General features: G+C 32.8%; 1 protein-coding gene and 1 long non-coding RNA gene across 4 annotated transcripts; both read left to right on the top strand.

Moving 5' to 3' along the window:
- The first annotated feature begins 5,780 nt into the window (after positions 1-5,780).
- LOC113762840 (60S ribosomal protein L35a-1-like) lies at positions 5,781-6,831 on the top strand. The gene is made up of 2 exons (XM_027306460.1): positions 5,781-5,917; positions 6,018-6,831. Exons 1-2 carry the CDS (start codon positions 5,886-5,888, stop codon positions 6,355-6,357), a joined length of 372 nt encoding a protein of 123 aa, XP_027162261.1. The 5' UTR covers positions 5,781-5,885; the 3' UTR covers positions 6,358-6,831.
- Positions 6,832-7,614: 783 nt separating this feature from the next.
- LOC113762844 lies at positions 7,615-10,960 on the top strand. 3 transcript variants are annotated; one of them, XR_003467270.1, is made up of 4 exons: positions 7,615-7,963; positions 8,286-8,327; positions 8,936-10,214; positions 10,645-10,960. It is a non-coding gene; the product is annotated as an uncharacterized LOC113762844 (long non-coding RNA). The 3 variants fall into 3 exon arrangements; XR_003467269.1 differs by lacking the exons at positions 7,615-7,963; positions 8,286-8,327 and adding an exon at positions 8,337-8,545 and having other exon boundaries at positions 8,643-10,214; XR_003467268.1 differs by lacking the exons at positions 7,615-7,963; positions 8,286-8,327 and having other exon boundaries at positions 8,337-10,214.
- Positions 10,961-12,409: the final 1,449 nt, after the last annotated feature.

The raw sequence follows: 12,409 nt of genomic DNA, 5'->3' as shown, positions 1-12,409 counted from the left end.
TTGAAAATCTTGAATACTAAATTTCATAACGATGATTGTTAACATTTTAAAATTCTTTTTTTGTATTTTAATAGTTCTTGTAATTTCTTTATCTTAAAAAAAGATTAAAATTTTCATTTAAATATTATTATTTCATAAAATTATTATAACAATAACAAGATGAATATGAAAATACACAAAAAATAAATAAAGTATTAAAGTATGTTTACAATTAGATTTTATTAAGTTATGGATAAAATGTAATTATACATAATCTATTCTTTTCTTTCTTTTTCAAAATATTCGGTGTTTCTTTTCTTTTTTCGTATAAGTAATCCAAACAAAATAGTTAGAAAATTTTTTTTCTACTTTGATTTATTTTCTTTTTCATTAAAATTACACCATTTTATTAATCCAAACATTGCTTGAGATTTGATTATTTTAATTACCAATGATGAAAATTTCTTGTTAATCATGTGAAATAATGGACCCGTAAATTAAAGAAATAAATCAATAAAACATAGCATATTTTAGCATATTCTATATTTTTAAGGAAAAATCTTTCAAAACGTCCCTTATATTTTGCAAAATGAATTTTTTTGTTCCTCACTTTTAAAAGTACATTTTTATTTCCCTTACAAATTCATATAAGTCAAATTTCGTCTACCTAAATTTTCGACTAGTTTTTGGTCAGAATCCATCACATGCCTTACATGCGATCATTTTTAAAAGGCAAAATTATCAAATCAAAATTACATAATCTAATCTATAATCTCTCACATTTCACAAATTGAATTTTTCCGTCCCTCACATTTCACAAAATGAATTATTTCGTCCCTCATATTTTATAAAATAAATTTTTTATCCATCATTTATCATGTATACAAATAACTTTAAAAAAAACTCATGTATATATGTCTATTTAATTTCACAAGAACAATATAAATAGCATATAATATATCTTTATTTGATTTCGTCTGAACGTACTATGTAAGTGAAATTAAATAGATATATACAGGAGTTTTAAAAAATTGTTAATTTTTCACTCATGTTCATTTTACTTTTATTCAAAAATTGAAAACAAAGAAAACATTTAATTCTAAATATTATCAAGTGTTTATATCGAATTAAATTGAATATTTGAATTAATTAAGTGATATGAAATTTTTTAGGCAATATTTGTTCCAAAAAATAAGTGACAAGGTATTCACTTATCACTAAATATAATATATACTCAAATATATTTGATTTAATATTTAACGGTTTAATAATTTAATTGATTCAGATTTCAGATTTTAATTTTATCAAACACGCCCTTAGTGCGGAAAAATATCTTAGAGGAGACGATGAAGGGAAATCAAAATGCTCTACACGAAATATCCATTCAAAAAAAAGTTGATTTAAAATAATAAATGTTCTAAAATAATAATATGTATGTGTGTATATATATATATATATATATATAAAGTTCAAAAGGCTATACAGAAAGGGCATTGGATTTTAATTTCAACAGCAAAACTAAGGCCTAGAACTGTTGGTTTAATAAAATTATGAAAAAATATATTAATCCGCTACAGTCTTGTCACCTTTATTAAACAATTTTGTCAAAATTCAAAAGGCAAAAAGAAAAAGAAAAGGCAGTCCAACAAAATAATGCGCGTAGTTGGTACAAAATTCACCGTGACCCATGGTTTGCCAAAACCAACAGATCCACTTAAATATCTTGTGAATGTAGACCCAAGTCCCACTTGAAATCCCATACCCAATATCATCAACGAATGTAAATGCACGTTTCTCCTTCATTCAGTTAGGGTTTTAGCTTGCCTCTTTTTATCTTTTCCATCCTCAAGATGAGTGTAATAGAATTTAGTAACAATGACTATTTTTCATAATACTACATAAAATAGCAAAATCAAAGTATTGGAGAAGAAAATTTATTAATTTAGAATCAAGATTTGCATGAAAAATTCCTAAACTCTTATAGCTAGTTTGAGAGCTATAATTCGATAAGAAAATAAAAGAAAGTGACAAAAAAGACACTATTTTTGGCATTTGGGAGTTTTTGAGAGGTAGAAAATGATGGAAAGCATTTGATTTGGATAAATGAACTCCTACTATTATGGTTACCAAAATTTTCCGCCCAAATGTGAGTGGAAAGCATCGAAAAAAACTAAGAATGCCTAATAAAATTTTTCTAAATACCAATTTTGTTCTCAAATATGTGCTGAATAAATTTTTATTAACATATATATATATATATATATATATATATATCCAAAATCATCACTTATCCTACCTTAGTTCACAAACAATATTAAAATCCCATTTTTTTCCTTTTTCTTCTTTTCTTTTATTTCATAATTTAGCATTTTCTATCATTTGTTTTCTAATCTAAACATCCAAACTAACTATAAATATTAGAATTTGAAAGATTTTGAAAAGAATTGAACAATACAAAGTATGATTTTTTTAAAGAAAAAATTCACAATAGATGGCTAATGACAAAAAATAGGAAAAATTGTTCAAAAACGTACCTCGAATTTTATAAAATAATTTTTTCCCTCAATTAAAAAAGTGTATTTTTGCGTTTCTTACAAATTGATAATGATCAAATTTGGTCCCTACTTAAATTTTTGACTAATTTTTTTATTGAAATCCACCGTGTATTTTACGCGTGGTCAATTTTGAAGGATTCAATGGCTTTAAGTTGACACCTTTTTGGATTGAATTGTCTGGTAGCCTGTCTGCTCAAGTGACGTTCTGCTGTTGGGGCACTGATGTGTAATGTTTAGACTTGCGGAGGGTTTCTCATCTCATATGCATGTATGCTACATTTTACGTGTTTGACCTGTTCCATCTGGCTATGATTAGATTTTTGCAATTAGTTGGAGCTCCTGAAATTTGATAACTGCGTCCATGCTGTGGAGTGGTACACTAGACATTCAGAAGCTACTCCTGATTTTTGTGATCGTTATCGGTTTCTACTGTTTCCATTCTTAGTGTTGCCATGAATTAGTTTTTGTTAAATTGGTATGGAGTCGTTTTTGACTATTTGCTTGGACATTTACAGTTTTCTTATGTTGTTGCAGTGTTTCCGCAAAAGTTGGAGCAGACTGTTTGAGGTCACTGGTGGCTTTAGAAGGTCATTGGTGATTGAAGGACGGTATTTACTATTTAGAGTCAAAATATAGCCCTTTTTTTGTGGACTTACCCTGGGCTCTGAATTTATCATGTTTGTTTAATACTACTATGAATTGAACATGCAATATGATGAAACAAATTTTGATTGTTTGGATTTTATCCCTTTTCACTTGGTTGTTTTTTATCGTTAGTCAACCAGAATTATTGTTGATTCGTCTCTTCAAGATGTGACTGGGGTTATCGTTTGAGGTTAGCTTCCTTTTGATTGTCTCGGTAATTTGCTGTCGATCAAATCAGTTGGGAACGTTCCTGGGAACTTTTTTATTGTGCTTAAGTTGTCTATTTATCCTTGAATCATTTTACTTACGGAGCATTGGCCGTCCCTTAGAAAAAGTCCAGCACCTCGAGAACTTGGAACGGCAAAATCCCGATGGGACGTGCGGAATGGTAGGCCTTTGATGGATGAAGGCCCCGTCATCCCCAGTTTTCTTATTATTATTAGTAGAGAAGATGTGTGATTTTAAATTCTAGCCTCTGAACCTTAATCACTTTGAATCAAAAGGACATCTGAATCATGACCTTTTATCCTTAACCCCCTAGACCAAGGAGTTTGAACTCTAGTTTTGATATATATTTTTGTTTGTTGTACCCCTATATTTTACCTTGAAAATTCATCGGCAAATTATATTGATTTTGTTATCTAACAAAGTTGCCTTTACACTTGCAACGAAGAACCAAATTTAATTCTCTCACTAGAAGTTTAAGCGCATGTTGTTATAATATAACCATCATAAAAATTGTAACTAACAAAATAATTGTAATTTGATAGAAACAAATTTTACAAGATCATAGTTTTGCCTCTTTTGTTAAATCAATTATAAAAGGACATTATTTATACGCATAGTAGGTAAGCCCTTAACAATATTCTAAGTAAACTGAAAAAAAGGTGAAAGCGTCGTCTTGAAATAATGTTAAGCACAAACATGATAGTTTACTAAGAATCAACTGATTAAATTAACATGATTTGCTAATGAATGTAATGTTTCTCACGTTTTAAAAAGAACAAACAGGGTTGCTGGTTGATATTTTCTTATCATTAATATTTAATACCAAAAATTTAGAAGCCTTTATTCCTCAAAATAATTCCTCAAAATAATAACATCTGCAATTAGGGGTGGGCACGGGTTGGGTACCCCGTCCCTAACATGATTTGGCTGACCAGACCTTAATATATCGGATCAGTCATTTTGTGACTCTAACCTGCTCCTAATATCTTCGGGTACTCGAATAGCGGGTATCCCAAAAAAAGGTGACGGGTCATAGGGTACCCGCCTCTAAAAAAAACTATTTTCTAATAAAATTTTTTTTTTTCACTTAATATCAACATGTTTTTCAATAAAGTCCATATATCACCATTCTCACACATTTCATCCAACAATCAAATCGATCTCATAAATTTATTACATATTAGAATTATAATATCTAATGGACAAAACGAAATTTTATAATAATTTTGCGTACATCACCATTTTCACACATTTCATCCTTCTACAATACAACAAACACAAGGATAATAAGTATTTGGTAACTTTCCCAACTTCCTTAAGGATGTTATGGTACAATACTACATCCCAAATAAGTTGATTGTGAAATCAAGTTCGAAAAAGAATTGAATATAACTAACTATTTTTTCGAAAAAATATAACCAAAATAACCTTAAAAAATCTTCTCCAACTTCTTTACATATTTGGAATAGACCTTATGGTATTAAAGGTGATGAAAAAGAAAAATAAATTTCTTAAACGAGACAAATTTAAGAGACATAGTTGCAATAAAATAAATAAATAAATGAAAAACGCAAATGTTTTAATTATCTAGCTAACAGAAAATTGAAACTCCAAACACAAATTTTTATTTGAATTGATGCAAAATTTGCAGGAAAGATCGATGAAGGTAGAATAAAAATAAAAAGGATGAAAGGGATGAAAAATTTTTATAATAGAGTTTCACAATTTTTTTTTTCATTTTGTTCATTTTGTTCGTGTTTCACCGAGAATATTTGCTTTCTTCAAACAAAATGAGGAGAGGTGGATCATACAGAATTAGAATATGAGGTTGTGAGCCACTTCACTTGTCCTTAGAATTAAAAATTACAAAGTTATAAAATGATCTATAATTTTTTAATATTTATAAAATATACCTTGTGGGTTGGGTACCCGTGATTTTTTTTTAATCCGTACCCGTACTTGATTTTTGCGGGTACCCGACCCTCATCTGCCCCGCTAAAAAAAATCGGATCGGATTCATTGGATCGACTGATTTTTTGCTCACCCCTATCTGCAATAGCTAATAGATAAGTTTTTATTCTTCAAAGAATGTGATTTTGATATTGTAAGAGTTATTTATTTATTTTTTATCAATCGTCATTCCTAATTCTTACTCTATACTAATCTATCTAGGGGAGATCCAATTGGGCATATAGAGGATCGATAAGGATAGAATCACTATCGAACTAGACAAGTGCACTACACGTCCATCTGAATTTAACGTGACAATGGGTGAGAGTCAAGTTCGAACCCTTGTCCAATATAAATTGGAAAATGAAATGGCATCAGAAAACAAATGAATTTGGAATGAAGACCTCTTGTCCCCAATATAGTTCCTCTCACCTAGGGTTTTACCGCAACTCTTCTCGGACTCCTCCATAACTAGCTACAAGCAGCCCCATCCCCCAGTCCCCGCCGCTCCTCACCACCAATCAGAAAATGGTTAAGGGACGCCAAGGAGAGCGCGTCAGGTCATCTAATTTTCCGACTCCATCTCCATTTTCCCCTTATTCAGTAATTTGTTTAATTGAACTTGATTTTTCTCCGGATTTTTTGGGTTTAACCCTGCAGGCATTACGTGAGAGGAACTATATTGGGGTACAAGAGGTCGCAGTCCAACCAATACCCGAACACTTCGTTGATTCAGATCGAAGGAGTGAACACAAAGGAGGAGGTGGCTTGGTACCTCGGCAAGAAGATGGCGTACATCTACAAGGCTAAGGTTAAGAAGAATGGATCTCATTACCGCTGCATTTGGGGAAAGGTTTGCAGGCCTCACGGTAACATGGAGAAGTTTTTCATGAGAACAGTTTGTGTGGTTACTGATGAACATGACCAAAAAATGTTGGTGGAGAGAGAGCGAGCAAGATGCGGATCTGAAGACTATACAGAGGATGTCAATCATGCTTAAAATTGTTTGTGTTACACAATTCATCCAAAATATGGCTGTTAGATATGCAGAATTGATGGAGACTTGTGTGCACAACATGTGGGGGGTGAAAGGGACAGATTTTGTTAATTTTCATAAGGCGACTTGATTTGTTAAGTAATATCCCCTCCACATTTCAGGAAGCATGTTAGAAAAGATGGCACTGTGGCTAGTTTCCAAGTATATTGAAACTTCCCCAGTATAAGTTATCCAAAGTTACTGCAGACACAGTTTAAAGCAATTTTGTTGTTCGGCGCAGATTTATCCTAATTTAATATAATGAGTTAGATTAGCATTCAATAGCTTTAAGTTGACTTCTTTTTGGACACAGTTTGATGTTCTGCTGTTGGGGCACTGATGTGTAATGTTTAGACTTGAGGAGGGTTTCTCATATGCATGTATGCTACATTTTCCATGTTTGACCTGTTCCATCTGGCTATGACTAGATTTTTGCAATTTGTTGGAGTTCCTGAAATTTGATAACTGTGTCCATGCTGTGGAGTGGTACACTAGACATTCAGAAGCTACTCCTGATTTTTGTGATCATTATCGGTTTCTACTGTTTTCATTCTTAGTGTTGTCATGAATTAGGTTTTGTTAAATTGTTTTGGAGTCGTTTTTGACTATTTGCTTGGCTACTAGTAATTTGTTTGGACATTTACAGTTTTCTTATTATATATCAACATAACATACAATGCACCAAAAAGGGTTATTGTTCACTTTTCGTTGTCATCACGTGCTGCTCACGTGAGTTATCTAAATTGGTTCTTCTCGATGCTCCAGCATCGCCCATGGATTTCTGATGGGATCAGAGGCTCATGTGATTTTCTTTCTTCTTTCGTCTCTCGCTGCTGCGATGTCTTGAGCTACCAGAAGAAACTTGCCTAAAATGATGATTGGCCCGATTTACCATCTTTATCTGCTGGATATTGGCGATGAACGCTGCTCTAAATTTCAACATAACATATTATCGCTTCCTACCGGCTCACCCTTTTCTTCACTTTGGTTTTCATATTGGTTTCTCTTTCTAGGGTTTTCACATCTCTTTTTCTGTCTGGCTTCTCTTTTCTCCTCATCCTTTCCTTGCTCTAATTGTGGCTTCTTTTCTTGCGTACTTCCATCTTCTACCCTAAAACCTCAACCCTTCTTATTGTGATATCATAATGTGATGATATTGTTATTTGATTTTGGGGGTTTTTTGGTTCATATGTGATTTTTGGGGGTTGTTTTTTGTTTTTCGTTTCCTATTCTTTTGGTTTTGGGTGTTTGTGTCTTTTTATTTCCTTTATTTTTCATGTATCTGCTTTTCCACTTTTAGTAGGTCTCCCTGTATTTGGATTTGGCCATTGCTCTATCTACATGAAACTTAGGCATATGGAATTATTATGTGATTTTTAGGGGGTTGTTTCTTGTTTTTCCATTTCCGTTTCTTTTGCTTTTGGATGTTTGCTTGTATCTTTTTATCTGCTTTCTTTCTGATCTGGCCATTGCTTTGTCTTTTCTTTATTTTGTCCTGGTTACTATCAGTTTGCTTCAAGTAGAATGTGTTCTCAGAGCTGCACCGCCTCCGCAGCTGACCACACACAAGGTAACTCACGACTCTGCCTTCCTTCCTTTCCTTTTTTTTTTGGGTCTATTTTTGAGTGATCTGAACTATTTTTTTTCGCTTAGAGATTATGTAAAAAACAATTATTACATCAGTGGCTGGCCATAGCCAACAACATATTTTGCCATTGGTTATTCTGCGACCTTACCCCTCCTTCCTTCACTTTTCTATTCTTAGTGGTCTCTCGATGCTCTGTGGTTCGTTTTTTCCCTTTATACCCAAACGATATATTTTGATTTCTTCTGGTTGCTAGGGACTCTTGAAAAACAAAGCTAATGATTAAGTGTTTTCCATTTCATTATAGGAGAAATAATTACAGGAACAAAACAACTTCTTGTCAAAGCAGGTACATTGGATAAACTTTACTTTTTGCATCTTTAGATGCATTTTCCCCTTATTTTTACTGTTCCAACTCTCATCCTAAGTGCAAAGAAAGTAATCATTTGTTCATTATTCGCACCTCCAATTTGAGTTAAAGGAAAATGAGAACATAGTCACGGTATGCTGCTCATCTGCAATCTGAGGTGCTGCCTGAGTTGGTGCCCTTTTCTTTCTTAAAATTAGGTACTGTCTCTGAAAATCTCTTGCCACTATTCTGTGTAAATAGACACATGCCGATCCCAGTAATTCTGATGCAACTTTTGATCTACTACTATTGCAGAAAGACCAGTGAAGGCTAGGCTGCAACCCTCCAAATTTAAAAGATCTTTTCCACTGTGCTTCTGAAAATTTTGATATTGAGATATACTCTTCACCTTGGAGAAAAATCCGTTTCGTGCTTTCAAGAGAATTATATACATGCATATGACTAAACATTCTCCAATTTGAATCACTTCCTCAACTGATGTTGTTAGATTATTTATTTTATATTCTTCGAATTTTATTTGTATTTTATTAGCAAAATTGATGTGATTAAGGAGTTTTTTACACTTTTCCTGTGTATTTTCCTTGCAGGCAAATGGACCCTTAGGCAAAGTGGATGGATGGAAGAGATGGTGGTGATGCGAACTTGTTCATACCATCTTGGCTGGTTTATCTCATGTGTAAATAATGACTAAGGAGGGAAAACTTCCTTTTGCTTTCAAGCCAGAAAAGTTACTTGTCAAAATAATTATGTTTTTAATTTTGTTTTATTCAGCGCCAAACATGCCTATCTTAATGAAGTAGGTATTATGTGCATGATAACTATGTATTTCGTGTTTGCGATGCTAATTAAATTGTTGATAAGAAAATACTTGACACTTTCATATAGTACTTTAATACCCAATGAAAAAGAAAGTGTCTTATGTGAGTTCTGTTTTTGGCTGGTGCGTAACTCTTATTTCAAGGCCAGTGTATGAGGCTGCTTATTTGTATGTTTCATTCGATAGCTTACGTCTGCATTTTGGTTGATGGCCTTGGAGTAAAGCAAATACATGGATTTCTTTCTGAAGACTTTTATTCAAAGAAAAACTAGGGTCAGTGAGTTCTTGCTATGTATGTGTGTTCTTTATTTACTTAAAGCATTTGGATTAATAGTGAGTATTTTACACATTGAATGTAGAACTCCCATGTAACATTTTTATGTCAATTTTAGTTCTGGTGCTATGTCAACCTTGATTTGATGTGTGAAGCCCATGCCCAGACCTATGTAATGACAAAAGTCATGAAATTGATGCAAAATAGGTAAAAATGGAAACTAAATGAGTTGAAGAGATGTGAGAGTTTGGTCTATAATGGATTGGAAGAAGTATAAGGAGGCAAGTGAAAGGAACAGGGGTTATTGGCTTGAGGATGCAGTGGAAATCTCATGTAGTAAGAGCTTTAATTATTAGTATAGATTCTATTTAATAGGAACTTCGGTTGGTTATTGAAATTAATGACCTTACAGGGATATAATGGTATCCTTTGCAAACTTGTCTTAACAGATTTATAAATATGTCTTCACAGTTTTTCATCTCAATTATTTGCTTGTCCTTTTTTCTTTTTTGGGTTAAAAAGAAGCATTCCCGAGAGGGGGAAAGAATGATCGATGCCTTGTATATTTTGCAAAGAAAGACACTGGGACTTGCATTTTGATATGTCATATGAATGATTTAGCAGTCATTTATTGTGCTGCTTCTTGTTTCATTTTGCTTACATGAGGTTTGCCCTATGCAACTACCATGATAATCCTGCAGAGCTGTCGAACGAGTTGTGCAGGTCCATTTGTGCTCCTTCCATCCATTGCTAATATTTGCCGTTCATTTAACAGGTTAGCAAATTTGATATATAGTTAATCTTTTTCCACAATTTCTTGGCTATTTGGACAATCTATTCTGTTCTTTACTTTTTATTTGAAGAATTTATTTTTCAGTAATTTTATTATTGTATGCTGTTTGGATTGTATTTTGTAATTTTGGCTATCAAAAATAGTTTTTAAGTAGTAATTGTTTTTTCTTCTTTTGCTTAAGCATCATTGCACTCGTAGGGTTGAGCATCGTTTGTTATTTTCTGTAAGGTTCTGATGGTAGCTTACTTGGATCTATTTGTAATTGTTTTTGAATTTCTTTAGTTTGTATTCTGTCCCGGGGAATTCATACACTAGATATACTTGTCCTAGAAGATTATTTCTTGAATTTTCGTCTTCCTCTATTTTGCAACATAATTACTTTATATTCTTATGTCTTACTTTTTACATGTAGAAAATTCCGGATCACATTGATGAAAAATTAGTTGAGCATCGCACTCCAGACATTGTTCTTACAAGTGGAACTAGAGTTTACAGTATTGGAAACAGGAAAGATAGATTTCATCGAAAATGGAGCGACTTTGTTGCAGATCATAACCTCCAAGATGGAGACATTCTACTCTTTCTTCCTCAATCTCACACTTTGTTTGCTTTGTTAATCTTTGAAACCAATGGAATAGAAATTATTTACCCCTGGCATCACACGTTCATGATTTAAATATTATGTTTGTAGATTCTGAATTATCAGTGAAATTGGTCGTCCGATGTAATGAAATGATTTGTGGTTCGTACTTAAGAATGACTTCAGTAGATTTAACCTTTTTCCCCTTCCAGTTTTATCCCCCTTGTTGTCTCTATGGTGAACTTGGAATTTGCACTCTTGGTCTCGGAGGTCCTATTCCCTTCTATGTCATTCCTTTATTCTATTATTAATTTTTATACCAGGATCAAATAGTTAACTTTCCTCATGTGTATTATGCATGCAATAAATTTCCGTTTACGGTTTTGCTTTTGGACTGTAAGCAATCCCAATTCCTTCCAGAGCATAAATATAATATTGTCTAATTCATGAGGTTTATGTATTCCAACCAGTAAAGAATATGTACCGCGACCACAAGGTACCTAATTCAATGACAATATCGCTATTCATATAATGTCTACTTATCCAAGGGTTGACGGTCATAAGCGCTATCTATTCTACCTAGGACTGTCAATGGGACTGGGTCAACCCGAGCTCGGCTCGTTCGGCCCGACAGAAAGCCCGACGAGTCCGATCATTTAGTGAGTCGGTTTGAGTCTGAGCCTAAAAATTAGGCCCGATTTAAATGTGAGCCGAGCTTGGGCCTTATTAGGCTCAAATTCGATATAGGTCCGGCCATTTAATTACCTATATATATATAATATTTATATTTTGATATTATGTATAATTATATATTCAAATATATTATTACTAAATACTAAATATATACATAAATTACAAAATACAAAAATATATCTAAAAACTCTTTCATGAGCTTTCTTGAGAGCCAATATTGGTAATGCATAACTAAATCTCTAATTTTTCTTATTGGTTGAGTAAATTTTTGTATTGACATAATATTGGTTGATTTTTTTTTGGTCTACAAACACAAAAATCATCAAGCATATTTGGATTTAAATCACAAGATTATAAAAAAAGTTGCAACTTTTAAAGATGTATTGGCTTATGATCGCATGTTTTATTACTATTTTTCATGCATTTTGAATTGATTAAATATAAATATTGTTGAAAATTTTTTGATTTATATACGTTTTAAGAACTATTATTTGTTCATGTTTAGTTTTAATATTATAGTCTTGCAAATGTTAAATTAGTTTTACAACTTAATAGTTATAGTAATTATATTAAAAAAATTAAGGAGTAATAAGTGAACTTGGACTAAGCCCGATTAAGGCTCACAACCCGAATATTATGTGAGTTGAGTATGAGTTTCACATTTACGAACCCGAAACTCATAGCCCGAAGCCCGAAAATGATTCAAATAAAATGAGTTGAGCTTGAACTCATCAAAACCCGGCTCATTAGGTCCGATTGACAGGCCTAATTCCACCCCGCAACGCTGCGATTATGCCTCCTAGTGTTGTTGCAGGTTATGCCTCTAGTGTTGTTGCAGTGTTCCAGCAAAAGTAGGAGCATACTGCTTGAGGTCATTGGTGGCTTTGGAAGGCCGTAGGTGCCA

Source organism: Coffea eugenioides, chromosome 2 (genome assembly GCF_003713205.1).
Source record: "Coffea eugenioides isolate CCC68of chromosome 2, Ceug_1.0, whole genome shotgun sequence".
NCBI lineage: Eukaryota > Viridiplantae > Streptophyta > Magnoliopsida > Gentianales > Rubiaceae > Coffea > Coffea eugenioides.
The sequence above is the reverse complement of the archived record's forward strand: the minus strand, read 5'-3'. Positions and strand labels throughout refer to the sequence as shown.